This window comes from Mobula birostris, chromosome 13 (genome assembly GCF_030028105.1).
Source record: "Mobula birostris isolate sMobBir1 chromosome 13, sMobBir1.hap1, whole genome shotgun sequence".
Lineage (NCBI taxonomy): Eukaryota > Metazoa > Chordata > Chondrichthyes > Myliobatiformes > Myliobatidae > Mobula > Mobula birostris.
The window spans coordinates 107,756,089-107,775,320 of NC_092382.1; the positions used below are offsets into that span (position 1 = coordinate 107,756,089).

Genomic DNA, 19,232 nt, shown 5'->3' on the forward strand with positions numbered 1-19,232 from the left:
AGACACAGAGTGAATCTCCCTCCGCACCGTCCCATCACACACTCCCAGGGTCAGGCACAGAGTGAAGCTCCTTCCACACCGTCCTATCACACTCTCCCGGGATCAGACACAGAGTGAATCTCCCTGCAGTCTGTCCCATCACCAACTCCCAGGTTAAGACACCGACTGAATCTCTGTCCACATGCTCCCATCACACTGTCCAGGCGTCAGACACAGAGTGATGCTCCCTTCACACCGTCCCGTAACACACTCCCCCGCTCAGACGCAGAGTGGAAATCCCTCCAGACCGTCCCATCAGACTGCTGGCGTCAGACAGAGAATGAACGTCCCTCCACAACGCCCCATCACACACTGCTGGGGTCAGACACAATGTTGTGCCGACCCTCAAACCCTGCCCCCCATATAAACCCCCATCTTAGAATCCTCCATATACCTGTCTAGTAGTCTCTTAAACTTCACTAGTGTATCTGCCTCCACCACTGACTCAGACAGTGCATTCCACGCACCAACCACTCTCTGAGTAAAAAACCTTCCTCTAATACCCCCCTTGAACTTCCCAACACTTACATTAAAGCCATGTCCTCTTGTATTGAGCAGCGGTGCCCTGGAGAAGAGGTGCTGGCTATCCACTCTATCTATTCCTCCTATTATCTTGTACACCTCTATCATGTCTCCTCTCACCCTCCTTCTCTCAAAAGAGTAAAGCCCTAGCTCCCTTAATCTCTGATCATGATGCATACTTTCTAAACCAGGCAGCATCCTGGTAAATCTCCTCTGTACCCTTTCCAATGCTTCCACATCCTTCCTATAGTGAGGTGACCAGAACTGGACACAGTACTCCAAGTGTGGTCTAACCAGAGTTTTATAGAGCTTCACCAAGTGTGGCCTGACCAGAGTTTTATGAAAGTAAACTAGCACACAATTAAAATTGGATAGAAAAAAGTTTTTTTTTTGTAATTATCTAAAGCAGGAAAGAATGGTCAAAGTGAATGTAGATCTCTTGGAGGAAGAGAGAGGGGAATTTGTTTAGGGTAATGAGGAAACGGCAGAGGCGTTCAATGACTGTCTTGTGTCGTATTCACGGTGGAGTCCGTGCCTATCATATTAAAGAGAGACGTTATGGATGCGATGGGATTTGAGGACCTCAATACAACAGCTGAGCAAACCTGTGAGCCGGAACATAAACAAGCCTCAGTCCGGATTGAAAGCATCGCAGGGTGCTGAATGAAAAGGCAGAAGTTACAGTTGAGGCTTTGGTGATGGTTTACCAACACTCTCGGGACTCTGGGCAGGTCGCAGCGGACTGGAAGACGCCGAACCGAATGTCACGTCGGTATTCAAAAATGGACGTAAGCAATAGGCAGTTAACTATAGGCTGGTTAGTTTAACATCTGTATTTGGGAAAATGCTTAAGGCTATCACTAAAGAAGACATAGCGAGGCATCTGGAATGAAATGGACCCATCAGGTAAGCGCAGCATTGATTCTTCAAAAGCAGATCCTGTTCAACAAACAGTTTGAGCACGTAACGAGCGCAGTGAATAGAGGGGAAGATATGACGCTATTTACTTGGATATCCCAAAAAACATTCGACAAGGTCGGCATAAGATACGGAGTTAGGGGTGTTGTATTTACATGCGTAGAGCATCGGTTAACTGATAGAAAACAAGAGCTGGGGTACATGGATATTATTGGGTTGGCAATCATTGCTGAGTGGTGTGTGGCAGCAGATGGTGTTGGGCCCGCAAAATTTTACAATATGAATTAATAATCAGGAAGAGGGGACCGAGTGTGGTGTATCTAAGTTTGCAGATCATACTAAGTTGAGAGGAAAAAGATCCGGAGAGATGCAGGAAGGGCGAGACTGCGGAGGCGCGTGACGTCAGCAGGACCGCGCGGAAAGTTTAAATAGGCAGGTTTGCTACCAACGGCTGTCCTTTGATCGGGACTACAGAGCGTCGCGGGAGCTGAACTCTGAAGGAAGGCAGTTTTTTTTAAACTTCTTCGAGTGCTAAAAGGGCGAGACTGCGCAGGCGCGTGACGTCATCAGGACCACTCGACGAGTTTAAAAAGGAGACCACCCTATACAGCGGGCAGCTGTCGGAGCGGGCAGCGGAATGTAGGGCTTTGGCTTCAACGGGAAGAGGCGAGAGTGAAGTGCCAACTCTTTTTTTTTCTCCCCACCCCACCCCTTTCGTGAATCGGCCCGAACAGACAGGAACAGCAGGGCTCTCACAGCTAACGGTACGAGCTAACGATTTTAAAAAGTTCGTCTGTTTGGCGAGGTAAGTGGGTGAGTAGACTTACTTTTCCTGTTTCATTCCTGTAGAATTAGATAACATGCCTGCAGGGTTAGAGCTTTGTTCAGGGTGTCAGATGTGGGAATCCTGGGAGACCTCCAGCCTCCCTGATGGCCGCATCTGCGCCAGGTGCACCGAGTTGCAGATTCTCAGAGACTGTGTTAGGGATCTGCAGCTGCAACTTGATGACCTACTGCTTATCAGGGAAAGTGAAGAGGTGATAGACAGGAGCTACAGGGAGGTAGTCACCCCTTGGCTACAGGGGTCAGAAAACTGGGTCACTGTCAAGATAGGGAAGGGAAATGCCCGGATAATGGAGAGCACACCTGTGGCTGTCCCCCTCAGCAACAAATGTCTTGTTCTGGATGCTGTTGAGGGGGATGACCTGAAAGGGGACGCCCACAGTGACCGGGTCTCTGGCAATGAGCCTGGCGCTGTTGTGCAGGAGAGAAGGAGGGAGAAGTGACATGCGGTAGTCGTGGGGGATTCCATAGTCAGGGAAACAGACAGGAGATTCTGTGAGCCTGACAGAGATACCCGCATGGTGTGTTGCCTCCCAGCTGCCAGGGTACGGGGTGTCTCGGATCAGGTCCTGAATATTCTAAAGAGGGAGTGTGAGCAGCCAGTTGTCTTGGTACATGTTGGTACCAATGACATAGATAGGACAAAGGAGGAGGTTCTGAAGAGAGATTTCCAGAAGTTAGGAAAGAAGCTGAGAAGCAGGACCTCCAGGGTATTAATCTCGGGATTGCTACCAATACCACGTGCTAGCGAGGGCAATAATGATAGGATCAGGCAGATGAATGCGTGGCTGAGAGACTGGTGTAGGGGGCAGGGCTTCAGATTCTTGGATAATTGGGATCTCTTCTGGGGGAAGTATGACTTGTTCAAAAAGGACAGCTTACACCTGAACCCGAAGGGACCAATATCCTGGCGGGAAAGTTTAATAGAGCTGTTAGGGAGGGTTTAAACTAATTTTGCAGGGGGATGAGAACCAGAATGATAGAACGGAGGAAAGGGAAAACAGAAATAAATCTAAGATAGTGAGCAGTAAAGAAGACAGGAAAGACAAGCAGGTGATGGGGCAAATTTGTAGCCATTGGGATGAGTCGCAGTGCAATAAAGTTGCAGTAAAATCAAATCAAAATGTATCAAATACTGGTCTTAAGGTGTTGTACTTAAATGCACGCAGCATAAGGAATAAGGTGGATGATCTTGTTGTACAGCTACAGATTGGCAGGTATGATATTGTGGCCATCACTGAGACCTGGCTAAAGGATGCATGTCTCTGGGAGCTGAATGTCCAAAGATACACAGTGTATCGGAAGGATAGGAAGGTAGGCAGAGGGGGAGGCGTGACTTTATTGGTAAGAAATGATATTAAATCATTAGAAAGAGGTGATATAGGATCGGAAGGTGCAGAATCTTTATGGGTTGAACTAAGAAATCGCAGGGGTAACAGGGCCCTGATGGCAGTTATTTATAGGCCTCCAAACAACTGTAGTGATGTGGACCACAAATTACAACTGGAAATAGAAAAGGCTTGTCAGAACGGCAGTGTTATTGTAATTGTGGGGGATTTTAACATGCCAGTGGATTGGGAAAATCAGGTCGGCACTGGATCTCAAGAGAGAGAATTTGTAGAATGTCTGCGAGATGGCTTTTAGAACAGATTGTTGTTGAGCCCACTCGGGGATCGGCTGTACTGGATTGGGTATTGTGTAATGAACAGGAGGTGATTGGAGAGATTGAGGTGAGGGAGCCCTTAGGACGCAGTGATCATAACATGATTGAGTTCACTGTGAGATTTGAGAAAGAGCAGCCGAAATCCGATGTGTCAGTATTTCAGTGGAGTAAAGGAAATGACAGCGGCATGAGAGAGGAACGAGCCAAAGTTGACTGGAAAGAGACACTGGCGGAAAAGACGGCAGAGCAGCAGTGGCTGGAGTTTATGCGAGAAGTGAGGAAGGGGCAAGACAGGTATATTCCAAAAAAAAAGAAATTTTCGAATGGAAAAAGAATGCAACCGTGGTTGACAAGAGAAGTCAAAGCCAAAGTTAAAACAAAGGAGACGGCATACAAGGAAGCAAAAAATAGTGGGAAGATAGAGGGTTGGGAAATGTTTAAAAGCTTCCAAAAGGAAACTAAGTAGGTCATTAAGAGGGAAACGATTAACTATGAAAGGAAACTAGGAAATAATATCAAAGTGTATACTAAAAGCTTTTTCAAGTATATAAAGAGCAAAATACAGGTGAGAGTAGACATAGGACCGATAGAAAATGATGCTGGTGAAATTGTAATGGGAGATAAGGAGATGGCGGAGGAGCTGAACGAGTATTTTGCATCAGTGTTCACTGAGGAAGACATCAGCAGTATAACGGACACTCAAGGCTGGCAGGGAAGAGAAGTGTGCGCAGTCACAATTACGACAGAGAACATACTCAGGAAGCTGAATAGTCTAAAGGTAGATAAATCTCCCGGAGCAGATGGAATGCACCCTTGTGTTCTGAAGGAAGCAGCTGTGGAGATCGCGGAGGCACTGGCGATGATCTTTCAAAACTCGATAGATTCTGGCATGGTTCCGGAGGACTGGAAGATAGCAAATGTCACCCCGCTATTCAAGAAGGGGGCAAGGAAGCAAAAAGGAAATTATAGACATGTTAGCTTGACATCGGTGTTTGGGAAGTTGTTGGAGTCTATTGTCAAGGATGAGGTTACAGAGTGCCTGGAGGCATATGACAAGATAGGCAGAACTCAGCATGGATTCCTTAAAGGAAAATCCTGCCTGACAAACTTAGTTAAAATATTTTGAGGAAATTACAGGTAGTGTAGACAAGGGAGATGCAGAGAAAGCTGTATATTTGGATTTTCAGACGGCTTTTGACAAGGTGCCACACATGAGGCTACTTAACAAGATGAGCGCCCATGGAATGACGGGAAAGTTATATACGTGGATAGAGCGTTGGCTGATTGGCAGGAAACAGAGAGTGGGAGTAAAGGGATCCTATTCTGGTTGGCTGCCGGTTACGAGTGGTGTTCACAGGGGTCCGTGATGGGGCCGCTTCTTTTTACAATGTACATCAACGATTTGGATTATGGAATATATGGCTTTGTGGCTAAGTTTGCTGTCGAAACTAAAATAGGTGGAGGGGCCGGTAGTGCTGAGGAAATGGAGAGTCTGCAGAGAGACTTGGATGGATTGGAAGAATAGGCAAAGAAGTGGCGAATGAAATACAATGTTGGAAAGTGTATGGTTATGGACTTTGGTCGAAGAAGTAAACGGGCAGAGTATTATTTAAATGGGGAAAGAATTCAAAGTTCTGAGATGCAACGGGACTTGGGAATCCTCGTACAGGATACCCTTCAGGTTAACCTCCAGGTTGAGTCGGTGGTGAAAAAGGCGAATGCGATGTTGGCATTGATTTCTGGAGGAACAGTGTATAGGAGCAGGGATGTGATGTTGAGGCTCTATAAGGCGCTGGTTGACATCAATCTGAGTACTGTGGGCAGTTTTGGGCTCCTTATTTGAGAAAGGATGTGCTGACGTTGGAGAAGGTGTAGAGAAGATTTGCTAGAATAACTCTGGGAATTAGAGGGTTAACATATGAGGAACGCTTGTCCGCTCTTGGACTGTATTCCTTGGAGTTTAGAAGAATGAGGGGAGACCTCATAGAAACATTTCGAATGTTCAAAGACATGGACAAAGTGGATGTGGCAAAGTTGTGTCCCATGATGGGGGAGTCTAGTACGAGAGGGCATGATTTAAGGATTGAAGGGCGCCCATTCAAAACAGAGATGCCTTACTCACTCTTCCTTCAGTTAGTCCTGACGAAGGGTCTCGGCCTGAAACATCGACTGCACCTCTTCCTACAGATGCTGCTTGGCCTGCTGCGTTCACCAGCAACTTTAATACGTGTTGGTTGAATTTCCAGCATCTGCAGAATTCCTGTTGTATGCAAAGATTTTTTTTTTTTTTTTTTTAACCAGAGGGTGGTGAGTCTACGGAATTTGTTGCCACGGGCGGCAGTGGAGGCCAAGTCATTGGGTGTATATAAGGCAGAGATTGATAGGTATCTGAGTAGCCAGGGCATCAAAGGTTATGGTGAGAAGGCGGGGGAGAGGGACTAAATGGGAGAATGGTAATGCTCATGATAAAATGGCGGAGCAGACTCGACGGGCCGAATGGCCGACTTCTGCTCCTTTGTCTTATGGTCATATGGCTTATAACCATGATAAAGACACGGCACTCACCGTAACACAATTAAGACTCACCGTGACACCGGCACGCCATTCACCAGAACGTGAACAATTCAGTCACCGTATCAGGGTCACGACCTTCAACGAGACACAGATACACTCCTAACCGCAACACGGACACGGAACATCGCCCTGACACACCCGTGGCAGTCACACTGACCGCAACGTACCCCTCACTGTAACATCGACATTCCCACTGACCGTGTTACTGATAAACTCCTCAAGGCGACAGCGAAACACACCTCAAAATGACCCCGACACGGTTTTCACTGTGACACTGAGGTACCGTACACTGTGACACATTCACGCTCCTCGACGTGATCCGCACCGCCTCGAGACAAAGACTCAGAAGTCACTGTAACACCCCTGACCGAGACAGTATCACCGCTCAACATAACGCCGATGCACCGCTCACAGAGGCAATTACCCACACCTCATTCTGACACAGGCAAACCTCTTAGCGTGATACCAAAACACCTCAGCCTGACACTGTTACAACCACCGTGACAATGACATGTCTCTCACCGTGACACAAAAACATTCCTCCCTGTGAGACAAGCACACCCCACACCATGACACAGATACTCCACTCACCGTGACAGTACCAGGCCCCTTACTCTGACATTTCCCTCGCCGTGACCTCGAGGTACACTGCATTGTGGCCCGGCACGTCTGTCGCCGGGGCACAGAGTCACCTATCACGGTGATACCGCCACGTCCTTCACAGCAACTCGAATATAACCCGCATGATATTGACGCAGACCCTCATTGTGACAACAACATAACCTTCACCGACACATTAATATACACCTTAGCATGACACGACAGGCCGACGCCTCTCACTGTGACAACCTTAACGTGACACTGACACAACACTCTCTGTGACCCGCTCGGTAGCGTAATGCTGACTCACGTGTCACTGTAAACGCTGAACATCCTTCACCATCTCTCTCAGTATCACAGATTCGTCAGTCTCAGTTAAACTCAAGCCTTCAATCCACGATATCTGAGATATCTGATCTCCGTCACCAGTTCACTCAGATGGAAACGAAGTACAAATTGGTCAACGACAGCATGGCTCAAATCTGTGAATTCTTGATCAGCGGAAGAGGTGAGGCATCATCCCCCTCTTTAACCCGCTCCTCGTCACAGGGCGGGATAGAGAGAGAGGAAGCATCACTCTGTGCTTGACATCGCGAGTATGTAAAGAAATGGTATGGAAGGAAATTCCCTCCGTGTTTGACGGATGAGTGTGTGATCGTGGAGGAAGTTTCACTCTGACACTGAACCCAGCAGACTGTGACGGGACGTTTTGGTGGTGGATTCACTCTGTGTCTGACCACAGGATTGTGAGACGTAACATTACAGCTTCACTTCATATCTGACTCCGGGAATCTCTGATGGGTCGGTATGGATCCAGCTTCACTCTGTGTCTGACAGGCGGGTTGTGTGATCAGACAGGGCCCAGAGAGATTCACCCCATGTCTGACCCCTGATTGGTTTTATGGCATGGCGGAGAGAGAGTTTCACTCTGAATCCTGGAGTGTCTGACGGGACGCTGCAGAGGGGGCTTCACTCTTTGACGGAAACCGCGAGTGTGTGATAGGACGGTGTTGAGGGAGCATCACAGTGTATCTGATTCCCGGAGTGTGTAATGGGTTCGTAGAAAGAGAGAGCGTCTGTGTCTGACTCCGGGAGTATGTGATGGGACACTGCAGGGAGGCATTCTCACTATGTGTGACTGGGTGTTGTGAAGTTAGTCTGACTCAGTGAGTGTGCCATGGGAGGATGAAGGCGGAACTTCGTTCTGTGTGTGAACACAGCGGGGTGTGGGGACTATTCAGAGAGAGCTTCACTCTGTGGTTCGCCAGCGAGTGTGTGATGAAACGTAAGGAGGGAGGTTCACACTTTGTTAGGCTCGGGTTGGGGGGTGTGTGATGGGACTGTGTGGAGTGAGATTCATTCTGTGTCTGACCACGGGAGTGTGCGTTGGGACGTAAGGAGGGAGATTCACATTGTATTAGCCTCGGGAGTGTGTAATGGGACAGTGTGGATGGAGCTTTCCTCTGTGTCTGACACTTTGCTCAGTGGTGTGTTGGAAGTTGCAGAGGAAGAATCACCCTCCCTCTGACACTTGTCGTGTGTGCTGAGGGAGTTTCTTTTCGCTTCTGACCGCTGGACTGTGTGATGGGAACGCGGAGAGGGGGATTCACAATGTGTCTAAGCAAGGCTGTGTGTGATGGGACTTTGTAGAGCGATCTCTGATCTCTGAGCCAAGGACTGTGTGAGAAGTGTTATGGAGCGAGCTTTACTCTGTGTTTGAGACGGTGTGGAAGGAGTAAAACCCGGTATCTGACCCCGGAAGAGCGGGACGTCTGACCGGTGGAATGTCTGATGAAGCCATGGAGAGAGAGGTTCACTCTGTGTCTGACCAAGGCAGTTCGTGACGAGGCTTTGTAGAGGGAGCGAAACTCTGTGTCTGACCCCGGGAGTCTGTGATCGGAACGTGTGCAGGGAGCTTCACTCTGTGTCTGACCCCGGGAGTGTGTGATGGGACGGTGTGGAGGGAGATTCACTCTGTGTCTGGCCCCGGGAGTGTGTGATCGGACAGTGTGGAGGGAGATTCACTCTGTGTCTGACCAAGGCAGTTCGTGACGAGGCTTTGTAGAGGGAGCGAAACTCTGTGTCTGACCCCGGGAGTGTGTGATCGGAACGTGTGGAGGGAGCTTCACTCTGTGTCTGACCCCGGGAGTGTGTGATGTGACAGTGTGGAGGGAGAATCACTCTGTGTCTGACCAAGGCAGTTCGTGACGAAGCTTTGTAGAGGGAGCGAAACTCTGTGTCTGACCACGGGAGTGTGTGATCGGAACGTGTGGAGGGAGCTTCACTCTGTGTCTGACCCCGGGAGTGTGTGAAGGGACAGTGTGGAGGGAGATTCACTCTGTGCCTGACCCCGGGAGTGTGTGATGGGATGATGTGGAGGGCGATTCACTCTGTGTCTGATTCCGGGAGTGTGTTATGGGACGGTGTGGAGGGAGCTTCACTCTGTGTCTGATCACGGGAGTGTGTGATGGGACCGTGTGGAGGGAGATTCACTCTGTGCCTGACCCGGGAGTGTGTGATGGGACGGTGTGGAGGGAGCTTCACTCTGTGTCTGAACCCGGGAGTGTGTGATGGGACGGTGTAGAGGGAGATTCACTCTGTGTCTGACCAAGGCAGTTCGTGACGAAGCTTTGTAGAGGGAGCGAAACTCTGTGTCTGACCCCGGGAGTGTGTGATCGGAACGTGTGGAGGGACATTCACTCTGTGCCTGACCCAGGGAGTGTGTGATGGGACGGTGTAGAGGGAAATTCACTCTTGGTCTGACCCGGGGAGTGTGTGATGGGAAAGTGCGGAGGCAGATTCACTCTGTGTCTGACCCCGGGAGTGTGTGATCGGAACGTGTGGAGGGAGCTTCACTCTGTGTATGACCCCGGGAGTGTGTGATGGGACGGTGTAGAGGGAGATTCAGTCTGTGTCTGATCCGGGGAATGTGTGATTGGACAGTGTAGAGAGACCTTCACTCTGTGTCTGCTCCCGGGAGTGTGTGATGGGACGGTGTGGAGGGAGATTCACTCTGTGTCTGACCCCGGGAGTGTGTGATGGGATGCTGTGGAGGGAGATTCAGTCTGTGTCTGACCCCGGGAGTGTTTGATGGGACGGTGGGCAGCGAGATTCACTCTGTGTCTGACCAAGGCAGTTTGTGACGAAGCTTTGTAGAGGGAGCGAAACTCTGTGTCTGACCCCGGGAGTGTGTGATCGGAACCTGTGGAGGGAGCTTCACTCTGTGCCTGATCCCGGGAGTGTGTGATCGGAACGTGTGGAGGGAGGTTCACTCTGTGTCTGACCCCGGGAGTGTGTGATGGGACAGTGTGGAGGGAGATTCACCCTGTGTCTGACACCGGGTGTGTGTGATGGGACAGTGTGGAGGGAGATTCACTCTTTGTCTGACTCCGGGAGTGTGTGATGGGACGGTGTGGAGGGAGATTCACTGTGTGTCTGACCCCGGGAGTGTGTGATGGGACGGTGTGGAGTGAGATTCACTCTGTGTCTGACCCCTGGAGTGTGTGATGGGACGGTGTGGAGGGAGATTCACTCTGTGTCTGACCCCGGGAGTGTGTGATCGAACGGTGTGGAGGGAGATTCACCCTGTGTCTGACCCCGGCAGTGTGTGATGGGACGGTGTAGAGTGGGCTTTGCTCTGTGTCTCAATCCGGGAGTGAGTGATGGGACGTTGCAGAGGGGGCTTCACTCTGTGTCTGACCCCAGGAGTCTGTGATTGGACGGTGGAGAGGGAGATTCATTCCGTGTCTGACCACGGGAGTGTGTGATCGGAACGTGCGGAGGGACCTTCAGTCTGTGTCTGACCCCGGGAGTGTGTGATGGGACAGTGTGGAGGGAGATTCACTCTGTGTCTGACCCCGGGAGTGTGTGATCGGACGGTGTGGAGGGAGATTCACCCTGTGTCTGACCCCGGCAGTGTGTGATGGGACGGTGTAGAGTGGGCTTTGCTCTGTGTCTCAATCCGGGAGTGAGTGATGGGACGTTGCAGAGGGGGCTTCACTCTGTGTCTGACCCCAGGAGTCTGTGATGGGACGGTGGAGAGGGAGATTCATTCCGTGTCTGACCACGGGAGTGTGTGATCGGAACGTGCGGAGGGACCTTCAGTCTGTGTCTGACCCCGGGAGTGTGTGATGGGACGGTGTGGAGGGAGATTCACTCTGTGTCTGACCCCGGGGGTGTGTGATGGGACAGTGTGGAGGGAGATTCACTCTGCGTCTGACCAAGGCAGTTCGTGACGAAGCTTTGTAGAGGGAGCGAAACTCTGTGTCTGACCACGGGAGTGTGTGATCGGAACGTGTGGAGGGAGCTTCACCATGTGTCTGACCCCGGGAGTGTGTGATGTGACAGTGTGGAGGGAGATTCACTCTGTGTCTGACCAAGGCAGTTCGTGACGAAGCTTTGTAGAGGGAGCGAAACTCTGTGTCTGACCACGGGAGTGTGTGATCGGAACGTGTGGAGGGAGCTTCACTCTGTGTCTGACCCCGGGAGTGTGTGAAGGGACAGTGTGGAGGGAGATTCACTCTGTGCCTGACCCCGGGAGTGTGTGATGGGATGATGTGGAGGGCGATTCACTCTGTGTCTGATTCCGGGAGTGTGTTATGGGACGGTGTGGAGGGAGCTTCACTCTGTGTCTGATCACGGGAGTGTGTGATGGGACCGTGTGGAGGGAGATTCACTCTGTGTCTGACCCGGGAGTGTGTGATGGGACGGTGTAGAGGGAAATTCACTCTGTGTCTGACCCGGGGAGTGTGTGATGGGAAAGTGCGGAGGCAGATTCACTCTGTGTCTGACCCCGGGAGTGTGTGATCGGAACGTGTGGAGGGAGCTTCACTCTGTGTATGACCCCGGGAGTGTGTGATGGGACGGTGTAGAGGGAGATTCAGTCTGTGTCTGATCCGGGGAGTGTGTGATTGGACAGTGTAGAGAGACCTTCACTCTGTGTCTGCTCCCGGGAGTGTGTGATGGGACGGTGTGGAGGGAGATTCAGTCTGTGTCTGACCCCCGGAGTGTGTGATCGGAACGTGTGGAGGGAGATTCACTCTGTGTCTGACCCCGGGAGTGTGTGATGGGATGCTGTGGAGGGAGATTCAGTCTGTGTCTGACCCCGGGAGTGTGTGATCGGAACGTGTGGAGGGAGATTCACTCTGTGTCTGATCCCGGGAGTGTGTTATGGGACGGTGTGGAGGGAGCTTCACTCTGTGTCTGATCACGGGAGTGTGTGATGGGACCGTGTGGAGGGAGATTCACTCTGTGCCTGACCCGGGAGTGTGTGATGGGACGGTGTGGAGGGAGCTTCACTCTGTGTCTGAACCCGGGAGTGTGTGATGGGACGGTGTAGAGGGAGATTCACTCTGTGTCTGACCAAGGCAGTTCGTGACGAAGCTTTGTAGAGGGAGCGAAACTCTGTGTCTGACCCCGGGAGTGTGTGATCGGAACGTGTGGAGGGACATTCACTCTGTGCCTGACCCAGGGAGTGTGTGATGGGACGGTGTAGAGGGAAATTCACTCTTGGTCTGACCCGGGGAGTGTGTGATGGGAAAGTGCGGAGGCAGATTCACTCTGTGTCTGACCCCGGGAGTGTGTGATCGGAACGTGTGGAGGGAGCTTCACTCTGTGTATGACCCCGGGAGTGTGTGATGGGACGGTGTAGAGGGAGATTCAGTCTGTGTCTGATCCGGGGAATGTGTGATTGGACAGTGTAGAGAGACCTTCACTCTGTGTCTGCTCCCGGGAGTGTGTGATGGGACGGTGTGGAGGGAGATTCACTCTGTGTCTGACCCCGGGAGTGTGTGATGGGATGCTGTGGAGGGAGATTCAGTCTGTGTCTGACCCCGGGAGTGTTTGATGGGACGGTGGGCAGCGAGATTCACTCTGTGTCTGACCAAGGCAGTTTGTGACGAAGCTTTGTAGAGGGAGCGAAACTCTGTGTCTGACCCCGGGAGTGTGTGATCGGAACCTGTGGAGGGAGCTTCACTCTGTGCCTGATCCCGGGAGTGTGTGATCGGAACGTGTGGAGGGAGGTTCACTCTGTGTCTGACCCCGGGAGTGTGTGATGGGACAGTGTGGAGGGAGATTCACCCTGTGTCTGACACCGGGTGTGTGTGATGGGACAGTGTGGAGGGAGATTCACTCTTTGTCTGACTCCGGGAGTGTGTGATGGGACGGTGTGGAGGGAGATTCACTGTGTGTCTGACCCCGGGAGTGTGTGATGGGACGGTGTGGAGTGAGATTCACTCTGTGTCTGACCCCTGGAGTGTGTGATGGGACGGTGTGGAGGGAGATTCACTCTGTGTCTGACCCCGGGAGTGTGTGATCGAACGGTGTGGAGGGAGATTCACCCTGTGTCTGACCCCGGCAGTGTGTGATGGGACGGTGTAGAGTGGGCTTTGCTCTGTGTCTCAATCCGGGAGTGAGTGATGGGACGTTGCAGAGGGGGCTTCACTCTGTGTCTGACCCCAGGAGTCTGTGATTGGACGGTGGAGAGGGAGATTCATTCCGTGTCTGACCACGGGAGTGTGTGATCGGAACGTGCGGAGGGACCTTCAGTCTGTGTCTGACCCCGGGAGTGTGTGATGGGACAGTGTGGAGGGAGATTCACTCTGTGTCTGACCCCGGGAGTGTGTGATCGGACGGTGTGGAGGGAGATTCACCCTGTGTCTGACCCCGGCAGTGTGTGATGGGACGGTGTAGAGTGGGCTTTGCTCTGTGTCTCAATCCGGGAGTGAGTGATGGGACGTTGCAGAGGGGGCTTCACTCTGTGTCTGACCCCAGGAGTCTGTGATGGGACGGTGGAGAGGGAGATTCATTCCGTGTCTGACCACGGGAGTGTGTGATCGGAACGTGCGGAGGGACCTTCAGTCTGTGTCTGACCCCGGGAGTGTGTGATGGGACGGTGTGGAGGGAGATTCACTCTGTGTCTGACCCCGGGGGTGTGTGATGGGACAGTGTGGAGGGAGATTCACTCTGCGTCTGACCAAGGCAGTTCGTGACGAAGCTTTGTAGAGGGAGCGAAACTCTGTGTCTGACCACGGGAGTGTGTGATCGGAACGTGTGGAGGGAGCTTCACCATGTGTCTGACCCCGGGAGTGTGTGATGTGACAGTGTGGAGGGAGATTCACTCTGTGTCTGACCAAGGCAGTTCGTGACGAAGCTTTGTAGAGGGAGCGAAACTCTGTGTCTGACCACGGGAGTGTGTGATCGGAACGTGTGGAGGGAGCTTCACTCTGTGTCTGACCCCGGGAGTGTGTGAAGGGACAGTGTGGAGGGAGATTCACTCTGTGCCTGACCCCGGGAGTGTGTGATGGGATGATGTGGAGGGCGATTCACTCTGTGTCTGATTCCGGGAGTGTGTTATGGGACGGTGTGGAGGGAGCTTCACTCTGTGTCTGATCACGGGAGTGTGTGATGGGACCGTGTGGAGGGAGATTCACTCTGTGTCTGACCCGGGAGTGTGTGATGGGACGGTGTAGAGGGAAATTCACTCTGTGTCTGACCCGGGGAGTGTGTGATGGGAAAGTGCGGAGGCAGATTCACTCTGTGTCTGACCCCGGGAGTGTGTGATCGGAACGTGTGGAGGGAGCTTCACTCTGTGTATGACCCCGGGAGTGTGTGATGGGACGGTGTAGAGGGAGATTCAGTCTGTGTCTGATCCGGGGAGTGTGTGATTGGACAGTGTAGAGAGACCTTCACTCTGTGTCTGCTCCCGGGAGTGTGTGATGGGACGGTGTGGAGGGAGATTCAGTCTGTGTCTGACCCCCGGAGTGTGTGATCGGAACGTGTGGAGGGAGATTCACTCTGTGTCTGACCCCGGGAGTGTGTGATGGGATGCTGTGGAGGGAGATTCAGTCTGTGTCTGACCCCGGGAGTGTGTGATCGGAACGTGTGGAGGGAGATTCACTCTGTGTCTGATCCCGGGAGTGTGTGATGGGATGCTGTGGAGGGAGATTCAGTCTGTGTCTGACCCCGGGAGTGTTTGATGGGACGGTGGGCAGCGAGATTCACTCTGTGTCTGATCAAGGCAGTTTGTGACGAAGCTTTGTAGAGGGAGCGAAACTCTGTGTCTGACCCCGGGAGTGTGTGATCGGAACGTGTGGAGGGAGCTTCACTCTGTGCCTGACCCCGGGAGTGTGTGATGGGATGATGTGGAGGGCGATTCACTCTGTGTCTGATTCCGGGAGTGTGTTATGGGACGGTGTGGAGGGAGCTTCACTCTGTGTCTGATCACGGGAGTGTGTGATGGGACCGTGTGGAGGGAGATTCACTCTGTGTCTGACCCGGGAGTGTGTGATGGGACGGTGTAGAGGGAAATTCACTCTGTGTCTGACCCGGGGAGTGTGTGATGGGAAAGTGCGGAGGCAGATTCACTCTGTGTCTGACCCCGGGAGTGTGTGATCGGAACGTGTGGAGGGAGCTTCACTCTGTGTATGACCCCGGGAGTGTGTGATGGGACGGTGTAGAGGGAGATTCAGTCTGTGTCTGATCCGGGGAGTGTGTGATTGGACAGTGTAGAGAGACCTTCACTCTGTGTCTGCTCCCGGGAGTGTGTGATGGGACGGTGTGGAGGGAGATTCAGTCTGTGTCTGACCCCCGGAGTGTGTGATCGGAACGTGTGGAGGGAGATTCACTCTGTGTCTGACCCCGGGAGTGTGTGATGGGATGCTGTGGAGGGAGATTCAGTCTGTGTCTGACCCCGGGAGTGTGTGATCGGAACGTGTGGAGGGAGATTCACTCTGTGTCTGATCCCGGGAGTGTGTGATGGGATGCTGTGGAGGGAGATTCAGTCTGTGTCTGACCCCGGGAGTGTTTGATGGGACGGTGGGCAGCGAGATTCACTCTGTGTCTGATCAAGGCAGTTTGTGACGAAGCTTTGTAGAGGGAGCGAAACTCTGTGTCTGACCCCGGGAGTGTGTGATCGGAACGTGTGGAGGGAGCTTCACTCTGTGCCTGATCCGGGGAGTGTGTGATCGGAACGTGTGGAGGGAGATTCACTCTGTGTCTGACCTCGGGAGTGTGTGATGGGACAGTGTGGAGGGAGATTCACCCTGTGTCTGACACCGGGTGTGTGTGATGGGACAGTGTGGAGGGAGATTCACTCTTTGTCTGACTCCGGGAGTGTGTGATGGGACGGTGTGGAGGGAGATTCACTGTGTGTCTGACCCCGGGAGTGTGTGATGGGACGGTGTGGAGTGAGATTCACTCTGTGTCTGACCCCTGGAGTGTGTGATGGGACGGTGTGGAGGGAGATTCACTCTGTGTCTGACCCCGGGAGTGTGTGATCGGACGGTGTGGAGGGAGATTCACCCTGTGTCTGACCCGGGCAGTGTGTGATGGGACGGTGTAGAGTGGGCTTTGCTCTGTGTCTCAATCCGGGAGTGAGTGATGGGACGTTGCAGAGGGGGCTTCACTCTGTGTCTCAATCCGGGAGTGAGTGATGGGACGTTGCAGAAGGGGCTTCACTCTGTGTCTGACCCCAGGAGTCTGTGATGGGACGGTGGAGAGGGAGATTCACTATGTGTCTGACCACGGGAGTGTGTGATCGGAACGTGTGTAGGGACCTTCACTCTGTGTCTGACCCCGGGAGTGTGTGATGGGACGGTGTAGAGGGAAATTCACTCTGCGTCTGACCGGGGAGTGTGTGATGGGACAGTGTGGAGGCAGATTCACTCTGTGTCTGACCCCGGGAGTGTTTGATCGGAACGTGTGGAGGGAGCTTCACTCTGTGTACGACCCCGGGAGTGTGTGATGGGACGGTGTGGAGGGAGATTCAGTCTGTGTCTGATCCGGGGAGTGTGTGATTGGACAGTGTAGAGAGACCTTCACTCTGTGTCTGCTCCCGGGAGTGTGTGATGGGACGGTGCGGAGGGAGATTCACTCTGTGTCTGACCCCGGGAGTGTGTGATGGGACGGTGTGGAGGGAGATTCAGTCTGTGTCTGACCACTGGAGCGTGTGATCGGAACGTGTGGAGGGAGATTCACTCTGTGTCTGACCCCGGAAGTGTGTGATGGGATGCTGTGGAGGGAGATTCACTCTGTGTCTGACCCCGGGAGTGTGTGATCGGAACGTGTGGAGGGAGATTCACTCTGTGTCTGACCCCGGGAGTGTGTGATGGGATGCTGTGGAGGGAGATTCAGTCTGTGTCTGACCCCGGGAGTGTTTGATGGGACGGTGGGCAGCGAGATTCACTCTGTGTCTGACCAAGGCAGTTTGTGACGAAGCTTTGTAGAGGGAGCGAAACTCTGTGTCTGACCCCGGGAGTGTGTGATCGGAACGTGTGGAGGGAGCTTCACTCTGTGCCTGATCCCGGGAGTGTGTGATCGGAACGTGTGGAGGGAGATTCACTCTGTGTCTGACCCCGGGAGTGTGTGATGGGACAGTGTGGAGGGAGATTCACCCTGTGTCTGACACCGGGTGTGAGTGATGGGACAGTGTGGAGGGAGATTCACTCTTTGTCTGACTCCGGGAGTGTGTGATGGGACGGTGTGGAGGGAGATTCACTGTGTGTCTGACCCCGGGAGTGTGTGATGGGACGGTGTGGAGTGAGATTCACTCTGTGTCTGAACCCTGGAGTGTGTGATGGGACGGTGTGGAGGGAGATTCACTCTGTGTCTGACCCCGGGAGTGTGTGATCGGACGGTGTGGAGGGAGATTCACCCTGTGTCTGACCCCGGCAGTGTGTGATGGGACGGTGTAGAGTGGGCTTTGCTCTGTGTCTCAATCCGGGACTGAGTGATGGGACGTTGCAGAGGGGGCTTCACTCTGTGTCTGACCCCAGGAGTCTGTGATCGGACGGTGGAGAGGGAGATTCATTCCGTGTCTGACCACGGGAGTGTGTGATCGGAACGTGCGGAGGGACCTTCAGTCTGTGTCTGACCCCGGGAGTGTTGGATGGGACGGTGTGGAGGGAGATTCACTCTGTGTCTGACCCCTGGAGTGTGTGATGGGACGGTGTGGAGGGAGATTCACTCTGTGTCTGGCCCCGGGAGTGTGTGATGGGACAGTGTGGAGGGAGATTCACTCTGCGTCTGACCAAGGCAGTTCGTGACGAAGCTTTGTAGAGGGAGCGAAACTCTGTGTCTGACCACGGGAGTGTGTGATCGGAACGTGTGGAGGGAGATTCACTCTGTGCTTGACCCCGGGAGTGTGTGATGGGATGATGTGGAGGGCGATTCACTCTGTGTCTGATTCCGGGAGTGTGTTATGGGACGGTGTGGAGGGAGCTTCACTCTGTGTCTGACCAAGGCAGTTCGTGACGAAGCTTTGTAGAGGGAGCGAAACTCTGTGTCTGACCACGGGAGTGTGTGATCGGAACGTGTGGAGGGAGCTTCACTCTGTGTCTGACCCCGGGAGTGTGTGAAGGGACAGTGTGGAGGGAGATTCACTCTGTGCCTGACCCCGGGAGTGTGTGATGGGATGATGTGGAGGGCGATTCACTCTGTGTCTGATTCCGGGAGTGTGTGATGGGACCGTGTGGAGGGAGATTCACTCTGTGTCTGACCCGGGAGTGTGTGATGGGACGGTGTAGAGGGAAATTCACTCTGTGTCTGTCCCGGGGAGTGTGTGATGCGAAAGTGCGGAGGCAGATTCACTCTGTGTCTGACCCCGGGAGTGTGTGATCGGAACGTGTGGAGGGAGCTTCACTCTGTGTATGACCCCGGGAGTGTGTGATGGGACGGTGTAGAGGGAGATCCAGTCTGTGTCTGATCCGGGGAGTGTGTGATTGGACAGTGTAGAGAGACCTTCACTCTGTGTCTGCTCCCGGGAGTGTGTGATGGGACGGTGTGGAGGGAGCTTCACTCTGTGTCTGATCACGGGAGTGTGTGATGGGACCGTGTGGAGGGAGATTCACTCTGTGTCTGACCCGGGAGTGTGTGATGGGACGGTGTGGAGGGAGCTTCACTCTGTGTCTGAACCCGGAAGTGTGTGATGGGACGGTGTAGAGGGAGATTCACTCTGTGTCTGACCAAGGCAGTTCGTGACGAAGCTTTGTAGAGGGAGCGAAACTCTGTGTCTGACCCCGGGAGTGTGTGATCGGAACGTGTGGAGGGACATTCACTCTGTGCCTGACCCAGGGAG

At 53.0% G+C, this 19,232-nt stretch overlaps 1 protein-coding gene across 3 annotated transcripts in view; it reads left to right on the forward strand.

Annotated features, from left to right (window-relative positions):
- The window catches only part of LOC140207300 (C-type lectin domain family 17, member A-like), a 92,714-nt gene that overhangs the window by 54,140 nt on the left and 19,342 nt on the right, over positions 1–19,232 (forward strand). For all 3 annotated transcript variants that reach the window (XM_072275795.1, XM_072275797.1, XM_072275796.1), the window contains one exon: positions 7,512–7,667. In XM_072275795.1, the coding sequence (XP_072131896.1) occupies positions 7,512–7,667 (156 nt within the window). The remainder of the gene's footprint in view (positions 1–7,511; positions 7,668–19,232) is intronic.